The 21,597-nt window shown below is 40.0% G+C and overlaps 1 protein-coding gene across 1 annotated transcript in view; it reads left to right on the forward strand.

The window, feature by feature from the left end:
• Positions 1 to 21,597, forward strand: part of inpp5a (inositol polyphosphate-5-phosphatase A) — a 206,984-nt gene that overhangs the window by 169,037 nt on the left and 16,350 nt on the right. Inside the window, exons 10-11 of the mRNA XM_084093951.1 lie at positions 13,252 to 13,347; positions 13,789 to 13,863. Coding sequence (XP_083950077.1) covers positions 13,252 to 13,347; positions 13,789 to 13,863 — 171 coding nt within the window. The remainder of the gene's footprint in view (positions 1 to 13,251; positions 13,348 to 13,788; positions 13,864 to 21,597) is intronic.

The following is a 21,597-nucleotide window of genomic DNA, read 5'->3' on the forward strand; positions in this document are numbered from 1 at the left end:
TGTGTTCTGTCAGGCAGGAGTGTGTTCTGTCAGGCAGGAGTGTGTTCTGTCAGTCAGGAGTGTGTTCTGTCAGGAGTGTGTTCTGTCAGTCAGGAGCGTGTTCTAGTGTCAGGAGTGTGTTCTGTCAGTCAGGAGTGTGTTCTGTCAGTCAGGAGTGTGTTCTGTCAGGCAGGAGTGTGTTCTGTCAGTCAGGAGTGTGTTCTGTCAGGAGTGTGTTCTGTCAGTCAGGAGCGTGTTCTAGTGTCAGGAGTGTGTTCTGTCAGTCAGGAGTGTGTTCTAGTGTCCAGGAGTGTGTTCTAGTGTCAGGAGTGTGTTCTAGTGTCAGGAGTGTGTTCTAGTGTCAGGAGTGTGTTCTAGTGTCAGGAGTGTGTTCTGTCAGTCAGGAGTGTGTTCTAGTGTCAGGAGTGTGTTCTGTCAGGAGTGTGTTCTAGTGTCAGGAGTGTGTTCTGTCAGTCAAGAGTGTTCTGTCGAGTATGTTCTAGTGTCCAGGAGTGTGTTCTAGTGTCCAGGAGTGTGTTCTGTCAGTCAGGAGTGTGTTTTAGTGTCAGGAGTGTGTTCTAGTGTCCAGGAGTGTGTTCTAGTGTCAGGAGTGTGTTCTAGTGTCAGGAGTGTGTTCTAGTGTCCAGGAGTGTGTTCTGTCAGTCAGGAGTGTGTTCTAGTGTCAGGAGTGTGTTCTGTCAGTCAGGAGTGTGTTCTAGTGTCAGGAGTGTGTTCTAGTGTCAGGAGTGTGTTCTAGTGTCCAGGAGTGTGTTCTAGTGTCAGGGGTGTGTTCTAGTGTCAGGATTGTGTTCTAGTGTCAGGTGTGTGTTCTAGTGTCAGGAGTGTGTTCTAGTGTCAGGTGTGTGTTCTAGTGTCAGGTGTGTGTTCTAGTGCCAGGAGTGTGTTCTAGTGCCAGGAGTGTGTTCTATGTTCTAGTGTCAGGAGTGTGTTCTGTCGAGTGTGTTCTGTCAGGAGTGCTTTAGTGTCAGGAGTGTGTTCTGTCAGGAGTGTGTTCTAGTGTAAGGAGTGTGTTCTAGTGTCAGGAGTGTGTTCTGTCTGGATTGTGTTCTAGTGTCAGGAGTGTGTTCTAGTGTCAGGAGTGTGTTCTAGTGTCAGGAGTGTGTTCTGTCTGGATTGTGTTCTAGTGTCAGGAGTGTGTTCTAGTGTCAGGAGTGTGTTCTGTCTGGATTGTGTTCTAGTGTCAGGAGTGTGTTCTAGTGTCAGGAGTCTGTTCTGTCGAGTGTGTTCTGTCAGGAGTGTGTTTTAGTGTCAGGAGTGTGTTCTAGTGTCAGGAGTGTGTTCTAGTGTCAGGAGTGTGTTCTAGTGTCAGGAGTGTGTTCTAGTGTCAGGAGTGTGTTCTAGTGTCCAGGAGTGTGTTCTGTCTGGATTGTGTTCTAGTGTCAGGAGTGTGTTCTAGTGTCAGGAGTGTGTTCTAGTGTCAGGAGTGTGTTCTAGTGTCAGGAGTGTGTTCTGTCTGGATTGTGTTCTAGTGTCAGGAGTGTGTGCTAGTGTCAGGAGTGTGTTCTGTCTGGATTGTGTTCTAGTGTCAGGAGTGTGTTCTGTCTGGATTGTGTTCTAGTGTCAGGAGTGTGTTCTAGTGTCAGGAGTGTGTTCTAGTGTCAGGAGTGTGTTCTAGTGTCAGGAGTGTGTTCTAGTGTCAGGAGTGTGTTCTGTCAGGAGTGTGTTCTAGTGTCAGGAGTGTGTTCTGTCAGGAGTGTGTTCTATGTTCTAGTGTCAGGAGTGTGTTCTGTCGAGTGTGTTCTGTCAGGAGTGTGTTTTAGTGTCAGGAGTGTGTTCTGTCAGGAGTGTGTTCTAGTGTCAGGAGTGTGTTCTAGTGTCCAGGAGTGTGTTCTAGTGTCAGGAGTGTGTTCTAGTGTCAGGAGTGTGTTCTAGTGTCAGGAGTGTGTTCTGTCTGGATTGTGTTCTAGTGTCAGGAGTGTGTGCTAGTGTCAGGAGTGTGTTCTGTCAGGAGTGTGTTCTGTCTGGATTGTGTTCTAGTGTCAGGAGTGTGTTCTAGTGTCAGGAGTGTGTTCTAGTGTCAGGAGTGTGTTCTAGTGTCAGGAGTGTGTTCTAGTGTCAGGAGTGTGTTCTGTCTGGATTGTGTTCTAGTGTCAGGAGTGTGTTCTAGTGTCAGGAGTGTGTTCTAGTGTCCAGGAGTGTGTTCTGTCTGGATTGTGTTCTAGTGTCAGGAGTGTGTTCTAGTGTCAGGAGTGTGTTCTAGTGTCAGGAGTGTGTTCTGTCTGGATTGTGTTCTAGTGTCAGGAGTGTGTTCTAGTGTCCAGGAGTGTGTTCTAGTGTCCAGGAGTGTGTTCTGTCTGGATTGTGTTCTAGTGTCAGGAGTGTGTTCTAGTGTCAGGAGTGTGTGCTAGTGTCAGGAGTGTGTTCTGTCTGGAGTGTGTTCTAGTGTCAGGATTGTGTTCTAGTGTCAGGAGTGTGTTCTGTCTGGATTGTGTTCTAGTGTCAGGAGTGTGTTCTAGTGTCAGGAGTGTGTTCTAGTGTCAGGAGTGTGTTCTGTCTGGATTGTGTTCTAGTGTCAGGAGTGTGTTCTAGTGTCAGGAGTGTGTTCTAGTGCCAGGAGTGTGTTCTGTCAGGAGTTAGTTCTGTCAGGAGTGTTTTCTGTCAAGAGTGTGTTCTAGTGTCAGGAGTGTGTTCTGTCAGGAGTGTGTTCTGTCAGGAGTGTGTTCTGTCAGGAGTGTGTTCTGTCAGTCAGGAGTGTGTTCTGTCAGTCAGGAGTGTGTTCTAGTGTCAGAAGTGTGTTCTAGTGTCCAGGAGTGTGTTCTGTCAGGAGTGTGTTCTGTCAGGAGTGTGTTCTAGTGTCAGGAGTGTGTTCTGTCAGTCAGGAGTGTGTTCTGTCAGTCAGGAGTGTGTTCTGTCAGTCAGGAGTGTGTTCTAGTGTCAGAAGTGTGTTCTAGTGTCCAGGAGTGTGTTCTGTCAGGAGTGTGTTCTAGTGTCAGGAGTGTGTTCTGTCAGTCAGGAGTGTGTTCTGTCAGTCAGGAGTGTGTTCTAGTGTCAGAAGTGTGTTCTGTCAGGAGTGTGTTCTGTCAGTCAGGAGTGTGTTCTGTTGAGTGTGTTCTAGTGTCAGGAGTGTGTTCTAGTGTCCAGGAGTGTGTTCTAGTGTTCTAGTGTCCTAGTGTCAGGAGTGTGTTCTAGTGTCAGGAGTGTGTTCTAGTGTCAGGAGTGTGTTCTGTCAGGAGTGTGTTCTAGTGTCTGGATTGTGTTCTAGTGTCAGGAGTGTGTTCTAGTGTCAGGAGTGTGTTCTGTCAGGAGTGTGTTCTAGTGTCAGGAGTGTGTTCTGTCAGGAGTGTGTTCTAGTGTCCTAGTGTCAGGAGTGTGTTCTAGTATCAGGAGTGTGTTCTAGTGTCAGGAGTGTGTTCTAGTGTCAGGAGTGTGTTCTGTCAGGAGTGTGTTCTAGTGTCCTAGTGTCAGGAGTGTGTTCTAGTATCAGGAGTGTGTTCTAGTGTCCTAGTGTCAGGAGTGTGTTCTAGTGTCAGGAGTGTGTTCTAGTGTCAGGAGTGTGTTCTAGTGTCAGGAGTGTGTTCTAGTGTCAGGAGTGTGTTCTAGTGTCAGGAGTGTGTTCTAGTGTCAGGAGTGTGTTCTGTCAGGAGTGTGTTCTAGTGTCAGGAGTGTGTTCTAGTGTCCAGGAGTGTGTTCTAGTGTCCTAGTGTCAGGAGTGTGTTCTGTCAGGAGTGTGTTCTAGTATCAGGAGTGTGTTCTAGTGTCAGGAGTGTGTTCTAGTGTCAGGAGTGTGTTCTAGTATCAGGAGTGTGTTCTGTCAGTCAGGAGTGTGTTCTAGTGTCAGAAGTGTGTTCTAGTGTCCAGGAGTGTGTTCTGTCAGGAGTGTGTTCTAGTGTCAGGAGTGTGTTCTAGTGTCAGGAGTGTGTTCTAGTGTCCAGGAGTGTGTTCTGTCAGGAGTGTGTTCTAGTGTCAGGAGTGTGTTCTGTCAGTCAGGAGTGTGTTCTAGTGTCAGAAGTGTGTTCTGTCAGGAGTGTGTTCTGTCAGGAGTGTGTTCTAGTGTCAGGAGTGTGTTCTAGTGTCTGGATTGTGTTCTAGTGTCTGGATTGTGTTCTAGTGTCAGGAGTGTGTTCTAGTGTCTGGATTGTGTTCTGTTAGGAGTGTGTTCTAGTGTCAGGAGTGTGTTCTAGTGTCAGGAGTGTGTTCTAGTGTCTGGATTGTGTTCTAGTGTCAGGAGTGTGTTCTAGTGTCAGGAGTGTGTTCTGTTAGGAGTGTGTTCTGTCAGGAGTGTGTTCTAGTGTCAGGAGTGTGTTCTAGTGTCTGGATTGTGTTCTAGTGTCAGGAGTGTGTTCTAGTGTCTGGATTGTGTTCTAGTGTCTGGATTGTGTTCTAGTGTCAGGATTGTGTTCTAGTGTCTGGATTGTGTTCTGTTAGGAGTGTGTTCTGTCTGGAGTGTGTTCTAGTGTCACTCACTCGTCTCTGAGATCATACTGCTCTCCGATATACAACGTTTAAATGGCTCATATTTCTCTATTACTTGATTCCCCCCCCCCCCCCCCCCCTTTCTTGTTTTATGCATTTTTCAGCAACATTTAGTTTAGTTTACTTTTTATTTAATTTTATATTTATATAATTCTTTTTATTTTTGTATTTTGTTGTTTTTGTTATATTTTCATTTTTAGATATTTTATCTAATTTAATTTTAATTTACCTTTTATATTATTTTATTATCAGTATTATATATTTACTTTTAATAATTATATTATAATTTTTTTTAGATTACTTTATTTAATTTTTTATTGTTTTTATTTATTCTTTATTACATTTTAATTTTTATGTATAATTTTTTCATAATATATATAATTTTTATGGTTTTTTAAAGTTTTTTATCTTATTTAATTTTTTATTCTATTTTATTTTATTTAAAATTTTTGAATGGCTCATATAATCACATTTACACATTACGTTATTTACACTCTGCATTATTTGTAGCTTATTTCACGGATGTTTTAAACTGTCATGTCGTGTAGTCGCATCAGGGCTGTTGTTTCACATTCCTCTCATCATTAATCCCATAGAAGCGTCTCTGATCCTCTGGGATGCGGTGTGTGTTGCAGTGTTCTGGATCGGGTGTCAGCGCTGGCATTTGGGCTCTTCTCTCTGACTGACATTAAACACACGCCGGCCCTCGTTCACAAGCTCCTGCCGCTCGCCCATCATATTTAAGAGAGCCATTAAGTGGCACATTGAGGATTCATGACCTCTCGTCTTTAATTCCTCCGGTGATTTATCTGATCCTCGGAGGAAGAGCTGGGCTTTTGTTTTAGAGCCCGATGAAACCAATACGCAGAAACACCAGCATCTCTGTGTGTGCAGAGAGAGAGAGAGAGAGAGAGAGTGTGTGTGTTTGTGTGTTTGGAAAAACATTTGGTGTTTAGAGCCATAGAGAGAGAGACATAGAGAGAGAGAGAGGGAGACAGAGAGAGAGAGAGAGATAGAGAGACATCTAGAGAGAGAGAGAGAGAGAGATAGAGAGACATCTAGAGAGAGGGACATAGAGAGAGAGATAGAGAGACATCTAGAGAGAGAGACATAGAGACATATAGAGGGAGACAGAGAGAGAGATAGAGATAGAGAGACATCTAGAGAGAGAGACATAGAGACATATAGAGGGAGACAGAGAGAGAGATAGAGATAGAGAGACATCTAGAGAGAGAGACATAGAGAGTGAGAGAGAGAGAGAGAGAGAGAGAGAGAGAGACTCAGTGTGTCTTCCTGAGACGCTCGTCCCTCTTCCCGGGAGTCTTTTGTTCCTGATTTCACGGTATCAGAGCGACAGCATGTTCTCAGCTCGAGTGTGTCAGCTTCATAAAGGCTCACAGCGAGAGGGATGGCCATGGAGAATCGGTCAGAACTCGATGACAAAGCCCACCCAGAAAACCTGTGTGAGTCTCACTCGCCCACAAACACTGCGTTCTTCTTCTGGTCATATTCCACACTATAAACATCAGGAAGGAATGAGAAGTTATATTTTGCATCAGGAAAATGAAGCCTAGTTTAAACACCATTAACATGTAATGAAACTTAAACACATTTTACATTTGATCCCCAAACTCTGAATATCTGCAATGCAAAAACATCAAATTCTCATTGCTGTAATGCAACAAAAACAAACAAAAAAATTGTAAAAAAATGTGTGCGTGTTTTGCATTATAGATATACAGAGCCTTTTTGAAATATTTGAAATTTGAAATATATATATATCTCGTCACTGTCGGATATAAACCTTCAGAGATCTTTGATGCTACAAATATTAGACTTTATTTTACAACAAAGACGAGCATCTTCTGCAGAAGGTTTTCTCCTGATCATTGCCCAGCTTCACACACACATACATCCTTTTCCAAAGATGGGAACACATCCTAAGGATAGGGTATTTCTGGGTAAAGTGTACCATGTGACTCACTAAAATAGAATTTCTGCTGCATCAACATTCCCTGCCTTTCTTCAGCTTCCCGAAGTCAAACACAGAGGAAATTATAGTGTACACATATACAGCTAAATTACTTATTTTCTAAATAATAAAATCTTCAATGGTATCTCCAAAAACTCTACTTTTTTAGGAAATGAAAAAAAAAAAACCCTGTATTTTTTAAATAATTAAACACTGTTGTCGAAGTTGACATTGTGGCTTTATGTACGGTCAGATATTCATGTGTCGTCATATTACCAACATCACGCTCAGATGGAGTTATGAGGTTTTTGACCCGCGAATGTCGTAGATTTGTGTGTTTTTGTCCGTCATCAGAATAGCAGTAAGTGCATCGCATCACGTTTTCATCAATTTACAGCTTATAAAGTTTAATCTAGCTATATGTGCGCAGTTTTCACTGTTGTTTGGCCAAAATGTCATGTTATTAAAGATCAAGTGCTTCACACAAGCTATTCTCAAATATATAAAAATATGCATATAGTATATATAGTGTGAGTAAAGAAAACGCTGTACTTATTCAAATAAGCAGTTCTTTATTTACCCTTGCATTGCAAACAAGCAAAGACTCTCCAATCTGTGTGTGTGCACTTCATTCATGATACAGGTGGGCGGAGCTATGAGGTTTGACTGACAGTTTGAGGAGCCAATGGAGTTCCAAGCTTTAGTCACAAGCTCTTTTTAATACTTTTCAATGGTTTATATGTACATATTTGTTATATATATATAGATAGATAGATAGATAGATATGAGATTCACTGATTTTATTGTTTCATTTAGCAGGCGTTTAAAGCGAAGCCTGAGAGTCTGTGGGTCGCAGTAGCGTCTCATTAATTGTTGCTTGTTGAACTTCATTGATTGTCGGTAATGAACTGCACTCAGACACTCGTTAAAAGCGCTAATCTCTCCATAATTGAGCCGTGGAGTGATCTGAGCCTGAGCGAGAGGAGCGTGTCGGATCTGTAGAGGCTTCCACACGTGTAGTTTAGATATTCACCAGGGTTTGACATTCATTTCTTTACTTTCCAGCCAATATGGTTACAACCATAAGTTACCGTCCAAAACAAAAACATCAGGAATAAACCAGATTATGAACCAGAAATCACACAGACAATCAGCTGATAGTGACTCTTTTTTCCCCCCCCATCACATATTTTTGTAATAATCATAAATTAGGTTTCATTGATAAAGCGTAAACCATCAACATTCATCCTGTGAAAGTGAAATTAGAAATTGCATTAACAAGGAAACAGCTTTAATTTTAATTCCTTTTAGCAGTTTCTGTGATATCAACTTCAGATTTGGAACACAACTTGGTTTGACGTATGGCTTTAATTTTATAGTTCATTGAATTAAAAGCGTTCAGTTTTAAAACTGTGAGATGTATGCAACTTCTCTTATAAAACAGCATTTATTTTGGTTAGACTTTATTTTGATGGTCAACAAACTCTGGATTTCAGGTGCGTCACATGACGATGACATCAGATTTCATCATTCATGTTTAACATATTCTACATGATGTAAATCAGCAGGGTCACATGATCAGCAGGGTCACATGATCAGCAGGGTCACATGATCAGCAGGGTCACATGATCGTGAGATGTTCGTTCGTTGAGTTCTGGTGGTTTGGTTGAACAGACATTAACCAGTTTGTTGACCATCTGTGCTGCCTGGTTTCAGATCTGCATGAACAGCAGGAGTGTGTGTGTGTGTGTGTGTGTACAGGTGGATGAATGTGTAAAACAATGAATCCTTTAACTCACTTAAACCAGTGAACACACACACCCATTACTAACACAACACTCTCACAATGAAGCATCTGCTCACTCTGCCCTGTCAAGAAGCCTTTTCTTTAGCTATTGTGTTTGAGTGTTTGTGTGAGAGAGTGTGTGTGTGATAGAGAGAGAGAGAGAGAGAGAGTGTGTGTGTGTGTGTGTGTGAGAGAGAGAGTGTGTGTGTGTGAGAGAGAGAGTGTGTGTGTGTGTGAGAGAGAGATAGAGAGAGAGAGAGTGTGTGTGTGTGTGTGAGAGAGAGATAGAGAGAGAGAGAGTGTGTGTGTGTGTGTGTGTGTGTGAGAGAGAGAGTGTAAGTGTGTGTGTATGTGTGTGAATGCATGATTGTGTGTATGTGTGTGAATGCATGATTGTGTGTTTGTGTGTGTGTTTCTCTGGATGTGTGTGTGAGTATGTGTGTGTTTCTCTGGGTGAGTGTGAGAGTGTGTCTGGGTGTGTGTATCTCTTGGTGTGTCTGTGTGTGTGTGTGTCTCTGTGTGTGTGTGTGTGTGGTTGTGTCTCTGGGTGTGTGTGTGTCTCTGAGTGTGTGTGTGTCTCTGGGTGTGTGTGTGTCTCTGGGTGTGTGTGTGTGTGTGTGTGTCTCTGTGTGTGTGTGTGTGTGTGTCTCTGGGTGTGTGTGTGTGTGTGTGTCTCTGGGTGTGTGTGTATGTCTCTGGGTGTGTGTGTGTGTCTCTGGGTGTGTGTGTCTCTCTGTGTGTGTGTGTGTGTGTGTGTCTCTGGGTGTCTCTGGGTGTGTGTGTGTGTGTGTGTGTCTCTGGGTGTGTGTGTATGTCTCTGGGTGTCTGTGTGTGTCTCTGGGTGTGTGTGTGTGTGTGTGTGTGTCTCTGGGTGTGTGTGTGTGTGTGTGTGTGTCTCTGGGTGTGTGTGTATGTCTCTGGGTGTGTGTGTGTGTCTCTGGGTGTGTGTGTCTCTCTCTGTGTGTGTGTGTGTCTCTGGGTGTCTCTGGGTGTGTGTGTGTGTGTGTGTGTGTGTGTGTGTGTGTGTGTCTCTGGGTGTGTCTAACCCCCCAGTGCTGGAAGGTCATCCGGGTCAAAGTGATGAATTTTTATGGGCCTGTTCCTTGTGTTTCAGGCCTGTTCTTTTCTCCTCGCGCTGGACTGACTCTCAAAGACTTCCAGGCCGGCCAATTTGTCCTGCCGGGCTCTAGAGAATGGCCCATTTGAGTGGTTAAATACCAGAGGGGGAACACACACACACACACACACACACACACACACACAATGATTTGTGGCCCGTCCATTATGTGTGTGGAGAACGAGGTATTGGAGAGCGCAGTGACACCCTTGTTCCTGCTGCCCATTGTTTTAGACAGATTTCCCAGATGTTCTGATGGCCAAGATAAATAGGCGTCTTTATGCGCTCTCTCCCACACATCTTTATCTGCCCTCGTCTCTTTCAGCGCACGGACCCCCTACACTGCTGCACACTGGGCTCCAGCGCCGGGGCTGATGGGAAGGCATGCGCGTGAGATTTTCAGGGAACGTTAAAGGGATAGTTCACTCAAAAATGAAAATTAAGTCAAGTCGTTTATTTGTATAGCGCTTTTCACAATACAGATTGTATCAAAGCAGCTTCACAGTATTAAATTAAAATAATACATCAATGCTTGTTTCTAGTGGAAAACGTCCACGTTTGATAATGCTGATCAATAGTATTGTTGATTGATTAATTAAATTAAATATCCCCAAATATCCCCAAAAAATTTAAAAATTAAAATTAGCCCATGATTTTCTCACCCTGAAGCCATCCTAGGTGTGTATGACTTTCTTCTTTCAGACGAATACAATCAGAGTTATATTAAAAATTGTCCTGGCTCTTCCAAGCTTTATAATGGCAGTGAATGGCTTTTTCTGTTTTGAAGTCCACGAAAGTTTATCTATCCATGATAAAAGTGCATCTATCCATAATAAAAGTGCATCTATCCATCATAAAAGTGCATCTATCATAATAAAAGTGCATCTTTCCATGATAAAAGTGCATCTATCCATCATAAAAGTGCATCTTTCCATGATAAAAGTGCATCTATCCATCATAAAAGTGCATCTTTCCATCATAAAAGTGCATCTATCCATCATAAAAGTGCATCTTTCCATCATAAAAGTGCATCTAGCCATGATAAAAATGCATCTATCATCATAAAAGTGCATCTGTCCATCATAAGAGCATCTATCCATAAGAGCATCTATCCATGATAAAAGTGCATTTATCATCATAAAAGTGCATCTGTCCATCATAAAAGTGCATCTATCCATCATAAAAGTACATCTATCATCATAAAAGTGCATCTGTCCATCATAAAAGTGCATCTTTCCATGATAAAAGTGCATCTATCCATCATAAAAGTGCATCTATCCATCATAAAAGTGCCATATGGATGGATAGGATAGAGATGGATGGATGGATGGATAGACAGATCTCAAGGTGATTTGCGTGTAAACATGGTTTTCAGTTTCATTTCATTCTCACTCTCCAGTTTCCCTCGTTTCTCTTGGTTCTCCTCCTCAGTGGCTGTAATAGCAGAGCTGCAGAATTACGGGATAAAATCAATAGTGTCAGGATTGAGTGATCAGGGAAAGTTTTAGTGCTTCATCAACACTCTGCTGCGGTTTAAAGCCCGGCTCACTTTACCCCGCTCCGGATTAATCTCTTATGTCACGGCATTGGCCCGAACACACGGGGCTTGTTGGAGTATGGAGGAACTTTTGTGCCTCATTTTTCTACCATGTGACATTCACTGACTAGATGTTGAGCTTAAAGCTTAACCTCTGGTGCTCTTCAGCCTGAAAGAATTTACATTATTTTTATTTTTTACTTCATTGGAATGGTACGAAACTTGTTAAAGGTTTTGGCACTTGCTATATGAACACAAAAGAAAACCATGGACGTGATTGGAACAGGTTAAATGGTCTTGTAAAAAATAGTCACACTTGTGTTCCTCGCGGTCAGAAATTACACATTGGAAATGAATGGAGACGAACTTCCTCTAGTGGAAGCGTTTGGTACTGCAGCCGAACAACATCTCACTGAAAGATCAGTTTTTGAGATATCAAGCTTAAATTTTGAACTTGTTTAGATTTATGGCTTTGATTTTCTTGCAGTTTTAGAGTAAAAGGGTTTTGAAAATATATATTTCATATGAACATTTAAAATAGTATTTTTCATAACAATAAACATAAAAAAATTAAAGAAAGAAATTAAAGTTCACTTTTTTTAAGTTCACTTTTTTCACTTCATTAATAATTTGCCATGTGTCGTATTTGAAAAGAGTTTCAAACCACAGTATAAGTTGGAAATTAAATTTTCAGGTCTATGCTCAAAACATGAATAAATGGATTATAAATACAGCGTAAATATAATTTAGTACCATAAAATCCCCTAAAAATACAAAATATTAAATAAAAAACATTATCGGACTAAAATATAGTACATTAATTTCATTGAAATAAAAAATAATAATTTTGGTCATTTTTGACCGACGCGCGAAGAGTGTTTGGAAAATCTCTCTAGAAATAATGCATCGGTTTACGGTGTATAAATGTCGTTTCCTTTGCTCTTCATTCCTTCACTGACTCGCTCTCAGTGTTTATCGTCTCCTCCTCGAGTATCAGATGAATGTTAATATCATTTGAGACGAGGTCAGTGCGAGTGCACTCAGACGTCATGTGACCCGCCGTGTCCAATCACAGGCCAGTGTGAGTGCACTCAGACGTCATGTGACCCGCCGTGTCCAATCACAGGCCAGCATGAGACCGTCTCTGCACCTGGTGTGTAATCAGGATCACAGGGTTTAATTAATGATGAGTTTTAATAAGGTGCAGCAGCAGGACACATGATGAGATCAGTTATTGTCACTGAACACACACTCTCGGTCTTTGATTGATTACAGTATTGATTATATTGGAAACGGAAGTGTTGATTTGTAAATGGTTTTCGCCTTCTGTTGTGAAGCTATAACATGTTCAGAGTTGCTTTAATACATTGTCAAATTGTGGTATAACCATGTTTTTGGACAGTTTGTATACAGTGTAAAACATCTGATTAAGATAATAAATCAGTACCATGGTATAGATGAACCATACCATCACTGTACCATAGTACCACTCCACTGATCTGCTTTAATACATATGAATATTATATATATGTATGTGTATGTGTATGTGTGTGTGTGTGTGTATATATATATATATATATAATCAGATCAGTGGAGTGGTACTCTAAACTGTATAATGGATTGTTGTCTCTTTCTGCTGACAAAATATTCAATGTTTATATATTTAATAATTACTCATATAATGCATTCAGTGGGTCAGTATCACAAAATAAACCCTCTGCTTCAGGCCTTAAATCCATCAGAATATGAGCCGATTTGATGCATTTGCCGTTTCAGGGTCTGAGTTTTCAAGCGCTTGTTTTTCTTTCTCCATTTTGGTAATTCGGCAGTTTTAGGAAAAATCAAAAGCGAATGAAATGCGAGATTTGTGGCGGTGCGACTCAAGATCTCAGTGTCTTCCGAGGTGTTTTTCTGGGTCTATTCACCACAAAATCAGCTTAATGAGAGCAAAGCGCATTAGCCCGGGGGTCCGAGAGCCCAAACCACTGAAAGATGGAGCGATTTGTTGGCTCTTTAGAGAGAGGCTTAAGATCTGTTTGTTCTGATCCGTCGTGCTTCTCTTCTCCAAGCGCCTGGTTTGTGACATTTCCCTCCGAAGGGGTTTTTCCTGCCGGTTTTATTGGCTTGACCTGATTAGCTAATCTGTGCTTTGAATTTCAATGTGTTCTCGGCACTGGGAACTGCCACATCAAGGATTACCTCATTCAACTGTCCTCAAACACAGATGGCCCAATGTTTAACTAATTGTTAAAAGAGTCGACAAAAGGGAATTTAACCGTGCACACAGTCTTTAAGGCCAATACATAGAGAAAGAAATGAAGAGAGATGCTCCTTTTTCTTGTGTTGCTCCTCAGACGTGTTGTTTATGGTTGTTTATGTTGGCAGATATTGTGATATTAATATCTGGTGTCTTCTCCTCTGCTCAGAGTCTTTGCTCGACCGCCACCATGCAGACGGTGAGATCCGCTGACACTAATGAAGTGCAGAAACTGATCTTCAGAGAGTCCGACAACGACCACAAGGTGAAGCGCTGCTTCTCAGATCACCGACTGAAACTCTCTAATCAAACACTCAGAGCCATCAGAGACATCTGTTCAACTGAGACATTAGAGGGAGGAAACTAGAGAGAGATGAGAGAGAGATGGATGGATGGATAGAATATTATAATGTTGAAAACAGTTCATATTTTTGAGGAAATTGATAGATTTTATTTTTCAGGATTCTTTGATGAATAGAAAGTTGAAAAGAACAGCATTTATTTGAAACAGAATCTTTTTGTAACATTATTATATTAATGTATTTACTGTCACTTTTGATCAATTTAATGTGTCCTTACTGAATAAAAGTATGAATTCTTAAAGACTTTACCAGTGACACACACTTAAGTTGTAATATTAGATGATGTTCAGATTAATATTGACTGTGTGTGTGTGTGTGTGTGTGTGTGTGTGTGTGTGTCTCAGGTCCTCCTACAGCTGGAGAAGAAGTTATTTCACTACATTAACCAGGACGTTTTCCGGGAAAACAATGGAACGCAGGTTTGTGTCGAGCTCTTGATGTCATTTGGGTTTCTTTTATAAAAGCATGAATGTTTGATTGTGTGTTCCTGAAAGAGCCGTTTGACTGAGAGTTTAAGATGATTATATGAACACTGGATGTGATGGTTGATACAGATGTTACAGACGTTACAGATGTTGCAGACATTACAGACGTGTTACAGGCGTGTTACAGACGTGTTACAGGCGTTACAGACGTGTTACAGACATATTACAGACGTTTTACAGACGTGTTATAGGCGTTAAGACATTACAGACATGTTACAGATGTTAAAGACATGTTACAGGCGTTACAGACGTGTTACAGATGTTAAAGACATGTTACAGGCGTTACAGATGTTACAGACATATTACAGACGTGTTACAGGCATGTTAGACATTTTACAGACGTTACAGACGTGTTACAGATGTTACAGACATATTACAGACGTGTTATAGGCGTTACATACATTACAGACGTGTTACAGATGTTAAAGACATGTTACAGGCGTTACAGATGTTACAGACATATTACAGACGTGTTACAGGCATGTTAGACATTTTACAGACGTTACAGACGTGTTACAGATGTTACAGACATATTACAGACGTGTTATAGGCGTTACATACATTACAGACGTGTTACAGATGTTAAAGACATGTTACAGGCGTTACAGATGTTACAGACATATTACAGACGTGTTACAGGCATGTTAGACATTTTACAGACGTTACAGACGTGTTACAGATGTTACAGACATATTACAGACGTGTTATAGGCGTTACATACATTACAGACGTGTTACAGATGTTAAAGACATGTTACAGGCGTTACAGACGTGTTACAGATGTTACAGACGTGTTACAGGCATGTTACAGACATTACAGACGTGTTACAGGCGTTACAGACGTGTTACAGATATTACAGACATATTACAGACGTTTTACAGACGTGTTATAGGCGTTACATACATTACAGACGTGTTACAGATGTTAAAGACATGTTACAGGCGTTACAGACGTGTTACAGATGTGTTACAGATGTTAAAGACATGTTACAGATGTTACAGACATTACAGATGTTACAGGCGTGTTTCAGACGTTACAGATGTTACAGACGTGTTAGAGACGTGTTAGAGACATGACACGTTACAGATGTTATGATCTTCCCTCATCAAGAGATCTGACCTCAAAATATGCGCATATGTGGGATTTAATACACATAATCCATAATAATAATATTGCATTCCTTTCCATTTAGCATTTTAAATTAGTGGTTATTTCCTAAAAAAAAAAATGTTGGATCAAACTATAACACAACTAATATTTATTCACTATAACAGTCACGAGCAGAAGAAGTGTGTGTGCTAGTGTGTGTTTATGAATGTGTGTGATTGAGTGTGTGAGTGTATTTTTGCATGTGTATAAGTATGTGTATGTGTATGAGTGTGTGAATATGTGAGTGTGTATGTGTGTGAGTGAGTGTGTGTGTGCGTGTGTGTTTGAGCGTGTGTGTGTGTGTGTGTGTGTGTGTGTGTGTGTGAATGTGTGTGTATATGAGTCTGTGTGTGTATATGAATGTGTCTGTGTTTGTATTTGAATTTGAATGTGTTTGTGAGTGTGTGTATATGAGTGTGTGTGTATATGAGTGTGTGTATGAGAGTGTGTGTGTGTGTTTGAGCGTGTGTGTATATGAATGTGTGTGTATGAATGTTTGTATATGAGTCTGTGTGTGTGTCTGTTTATATTTTAATGTGTGTGTATATATGAGTGTGTGTGAGAGTGAATGTGTGTTTGTGTATATATGAGTGTGTGTGAGAGTGAATGTGTGTGAGTGTGTGTGTTTGAGCGTGTGTTTGAGCGTGTGTGTATATGAATGTGTGTGTGTGAATGTGTGTGTATATGAATCTGTGTGTGTTTGTGTCTGTGTGTGTATATGAATGTGTCTGTGTTTGTATTTGAATGTGTATGTGAGTGTGTGTGTGTGTGTGTGTGTATGAGAGTGTGTGTGTGTGTGTGTGTGTGAGAGAGAGTGAGTGTGTGTGTGTGTTTGAGTGTGTGTGTGTATATGACTGTGTGTGTATGAATGTATTTGTATATGAGTGTATGTGTGTGTCTGTGTTTGTATTTTAATGTGTGTGTGTGTGTGTATGTATGAGAGTGTGTGTGTGTGTGTGTGTATATGAGTGTGTGTGTGTGTGATGGATGCTCTGATGGCACAGAGAGATAATCTGATGGTCATGCTCTACTTAAACACCATCTTATGATCCTGGAAAACAAACTGGCCTCCAGAACGACGGATGTCCCTGTTCTCCCAGAATCCTTCATCAAACACTGGACTTGTACCGGCTTGACAGAAATTTAATTCGAGGCAGCTCTCGAAAATAATTATTGTATTTTGAAAGGAGTAATCATTGGTCAGGACATGATTGAATACGTCCATGCCTATTGACTTTTGCGATGATTAATAGGTTTGTTTAGTCGATAGAGCCATCGAAATTGTATAATTAATTATCCGTGTGGCTGTCAGGCGCTGAGGATGGAGCGCTCTGATGAGGATTTGGGAAGATTAAATTTCTGCTGGGCCGTTGCGTCGAGGGGCTGCGTGTGTGTGTGTGTGTGTGTGTGCTGAATGAATGAAGGAAGCCCACTAACTCTCATTGATTTTCCTTCAGTGTCTCTTTATTGAAACTTTATCAGGTGGATCCGAGGGAATCCGGAACGAGTGATGAACTTTTCCGTCTCTCCTCCTCATGCGAACACACACCGCTACATCGCTCAAACTGCAGTTTTTAAGAGTCCGAATAAATAAATAAATAACAGGAGCCTCTCATCCGTCCCGCGCCATATTTCTCCTGTCATCCGCGCAGAAGCCGTAGCATCGCTAATCAAACCGGCACCGCGTGCGTCGAGAATCTCACAGAGACGATCATATCGGGCCAGTTTCAGTGCTTTTATTCACGCTGAAAAACACTGGGTTAAAAATAACCCAATTTGGATTGTTTTCAACCCAAGGGCTGGGTAAATATAGGACAGAACACACGCTGGGTTCATTTTACCCAGAAAATTGGGTTGTTTATTTAACCCAGCATAATGTTGTTGTTTTTTTACTTCATACATGAATTAATGTTTACGGATAAACTTAAAACTAAAAAAAAAACACTCCACACAACCACTGGTTTGCATGATAATTCAGTTTCTGTGTTTTTATCAGCCTGATTACAGTGATATTGTGATCAAATCATCATCTGTGCTCGTTGTTTCCAAAAACAGGTTTTCTTTTTTAAAGATTCATATTGATTATTGGCCATAACACAACATATTTCAGTGGATGGATAGTCTAAACACTAATCCTGTTGTTTGTTCATGTTAGTTCACAGTGCATTAACTAATCTTAACAAATACAACCTTTGATTTTAATAATGTATTAGTAAATGTTGTAATGAATTAACTAAGATTAATAAATGCTGAAGAAGTATTGTTTATTCTTAGTTTGTTAACTAAGGTAGTTAACTAATGTTAACTAATAAACCTTAAAGTGTTACCAAAAATACTAAAGAAAGAAAAAAGACGAATTATAAATCAGGTGCATTGTTGGAAATTTCCTGACATTTGAGCACCAAAATTACTATGAATTAAACAAACATGCTGTAATATTTCATTAGCTTTAACTTTTGAACATTGAGGTATAAAGTTGATCAGGTGTGTGTGTGTGTGTGTTTGAGTGCGTGTGTGTGAGTGTATGAGTGTGTGTGTGTGTGTGTGTGTGTGTGTGTGTGTGTGTGTGTGCTCATGTCTACTGGTATATACTGAAAATAATGTTTGTCATAAATACAGTGGAAATATGGCTGCTGCAATGAAAGTAAAGTGTGTGGTGTAAAACTCAAATTAAATGACCTCTCACCCGGCTCTTATTGATGGTCTTTAATGGCATCAGCTGTTGTCAGGGCTCTTATTTGACGATACATAAATCAACGCACAATTATGGCAGGATCCGGTGAACTGGACGTCCCACACGAGTCTCTCGCAGTGACTCTGCTTTCGGTCCATCAGCGAGAACTGATTTAAGATGCCGTGTGTTTATTGGACTGAGATCGTGATTTCCAGCCAGACGCTTGGAGGAGTTTTTTATTTTTTATTTATATGTGGTGTTCGGCTGTGAGCGCGAGGATGTTGGTCTCCTTCACAAACACACACACACACACACTGTCAAGGTCATTGGCGCTGACGGATCGTGAGCTCTAGATACGCTGGAGTGAGACGGGTTTACTGTGACCCACCAGAGCAGCAAATCATTCGGCTTAATTGACCCGCATCAAATGTAGTGTGAAATTTCAGCGTGTGGGTCTCTAGCGGCTCAATGAGTTACTGAACATTTACAACAACACATTCACATCAACAACACATTCATATGCACAAAATCACATTTACATCAACATGCACAATATCACATTCACATCATCACATGCACATCAACACATGCACAATATCACATTCACATCAACACATGCACAATATCACATGCACAATATCACATTTACATCACATGCACATCAACACATGCACAATATCACATGCACAATATCACATTTACATCAACACATGCACAATATCACATTTACATCAACACATGCACAATATCACATGCACAATATCACATGCACAATATCACATTTACATCACATGCACATCAACACATGCACAATATCACATGCACAATATCACATTTACATCAACACATGCACAATATCACATTTACATCAACACATGCACAATATCACATGCACAATATCACATTTACATCACATGCACATCAACACATGCACAATATCACATGCACAATATCACATTTACATCAACACATGCACAATATCACATTTACATCAACACATGCACATCAACACATTTATATCAACACATGCACAATATCACATGCACAATATCACATTTACATCAACACATGCACAATATCACATTTATATCAACACATGCACAATATCACATTCACATCAACACATGCACAATATCACATTCACATCACATGCACAACATCACATGCACAATATCACATTCACATCATCACATTCACATCATCACATGCACAATATCACATTCACATCATCACATGCACATCAACACATGCACAATATCACATTTATATCAACACATGCACAATATCACATTTATATCAACACATGCACATCAACACATGCACAATATCACATTCACATCAACACATGCACAATATCACATTCACATCAACACATGCACAATATCACATGCACAATATCACATTTACATCAACACATGCACAATATCACATGCACAATATCACATTCACATCACATGCACAACATCACATGCACAATATCACATTCACATCATCACATGCACATCAACACATGCACAATATCACATTCACATCATCACATGCACAATATCACATTCACATCATCACATGCACAATATCACATGCACAATATCACATTTACATCAACACATGCACAATATCACATTTACATCAACACATGCACAATATCACATGCACAATATCACATGCACAATATCACATTTACATCACATGCACATCAACACATGCACAATATCACATGCACAATATCACATTTACATCAACACATGCACAATATCACATTTACATCAACACATGCACATCAACACATTTATATCAACACATGCACAATATCACATGCACAATATCACATTTACATCAACACATGCACAATATCACATTTATATCAACACATGCACAATATCACATTCACATCAACACATGCACAATATCACATTCACATCACATGCACAACATCACATGCACAATATCACATTCACATCATCACATGCACAATATCACATTCACATCATCACATGCACATCAACACATGCACAATATCACATTTATATCAACACATGCACAATATCACATTTATATCAACACATGCACATCAACACATGCACAATATCACATTCACATCAACACATGCACAATATCACATTCACATCAACACATGCACAATATCACATGCACAATATCACATTTACATCAACACATGCACAATATCACATGCACAATATCACATTCACATCACATGCACAACATCACATGCACAATATCACATTCACATCATCACATGCACATCAACACATGCACATCATCACATGCACAATATCACATTTACATCAACACATGCACATCAACACATTTATATCAACACATGCACAATATCACATGCACAATATCACATTTACATCAACACATGCACAATATCACATTTATATCAACACATGCACAATATCACATTCACATCAACACATGCACAATATCACATTCACATCACATGCACAACATCACATGCACAATATCACATTCACATCATCACATTCACATCATCACATGCACAATATCACATTCACATCATCACATGCACATCAACACATGCACAATATCACATTTATATCAACACATGCACAATATCACATTTATATCAACACATGCACATCAACACATGCACAATATCACATTCACATCAACACATGCACAATATCACATTCACATCAACACATGCACAATATCACATGCACAATATCACATTTACATCAACACATGCACAATATCACATGCACAATATCACATTCACATCACATGCACAACATCACATGCACAATATCACATTCACATCATCACATGCACATCAACACATGCACAATATCACATTTATATCAACACATGCACAACATCACATTCACATCATCACATGCACATCAACACATGCACAATATCACATTTATATCAACACATGCACAATATCACATTCACATCATCACATGCACATCAACACATGCACAATATCACATTCACATCATCACATGCACATCAACACATGCACAATATCACATTCACATCAACACATGCACAATATCACATTTATATCAGCACATGCACAATATCACATTTATATCAGCACATGCACAATATCACATGCACAATATCACATTTATATCAGCACATGCACAGTATATCACATGCCAATATCACATTTATATCAACACATGCACAGTATATCACATGCCAATATCACATTTATATCAGCACATGCACAGTATATCACATGCACAATATCACATTTATATCAGCACATGCACAGTATATCACAGGCACAATATCACATTTATATCAACACATGCACAGTATATCACATGCCAATATCACATTTATATCAACACATGCACAGTATATCACATGCCAATATCACATTTATATCAGCACATGCACAATATCACATGCCAATATCACATTTATATCAGCACATGCACAGTATATCACATGCCAATATCACATTTATATCAACACATGCACAGTATATCACATGCAGAATATATACACTTATTTCTTGAATGTGGTTTAAATTATGAAATATCTTAATAAAATATACCTTGCATCATAGCTGTTGATAACAAAAATGCCTGTGTATCAGTGTGGGTATAACAAAAATTGTATGTGACAATGGAAGTATAACTTTGTGTGTGTAAAGTGATGAATGTTGTTCATATGCCCTCCTGAACTGCAGGCGCCGCTGAACACCTCACTGCACGCTCAAATAATGACACACACACACACACACACACACACACACGTTTATCTAAAGAAGAACATGGTAAAGTGAATTATAATAACTTCTGACTGACTCAAAAACCATATGAATTAGTTTGTATCGTTGA

The sequence above is a fragment of the Abramis brama genome (assembly GCF_963993115.1).
Source record: "Abramis brama genome assembly, chromosome: 19".
NCBI classification, from domain to species: domain Eukaryota; kingdom Metazoa; phylum Chordata; class Actinopteri; order Cypriniformes; family Leuciscidae; genus Abramis; species Abramis brama.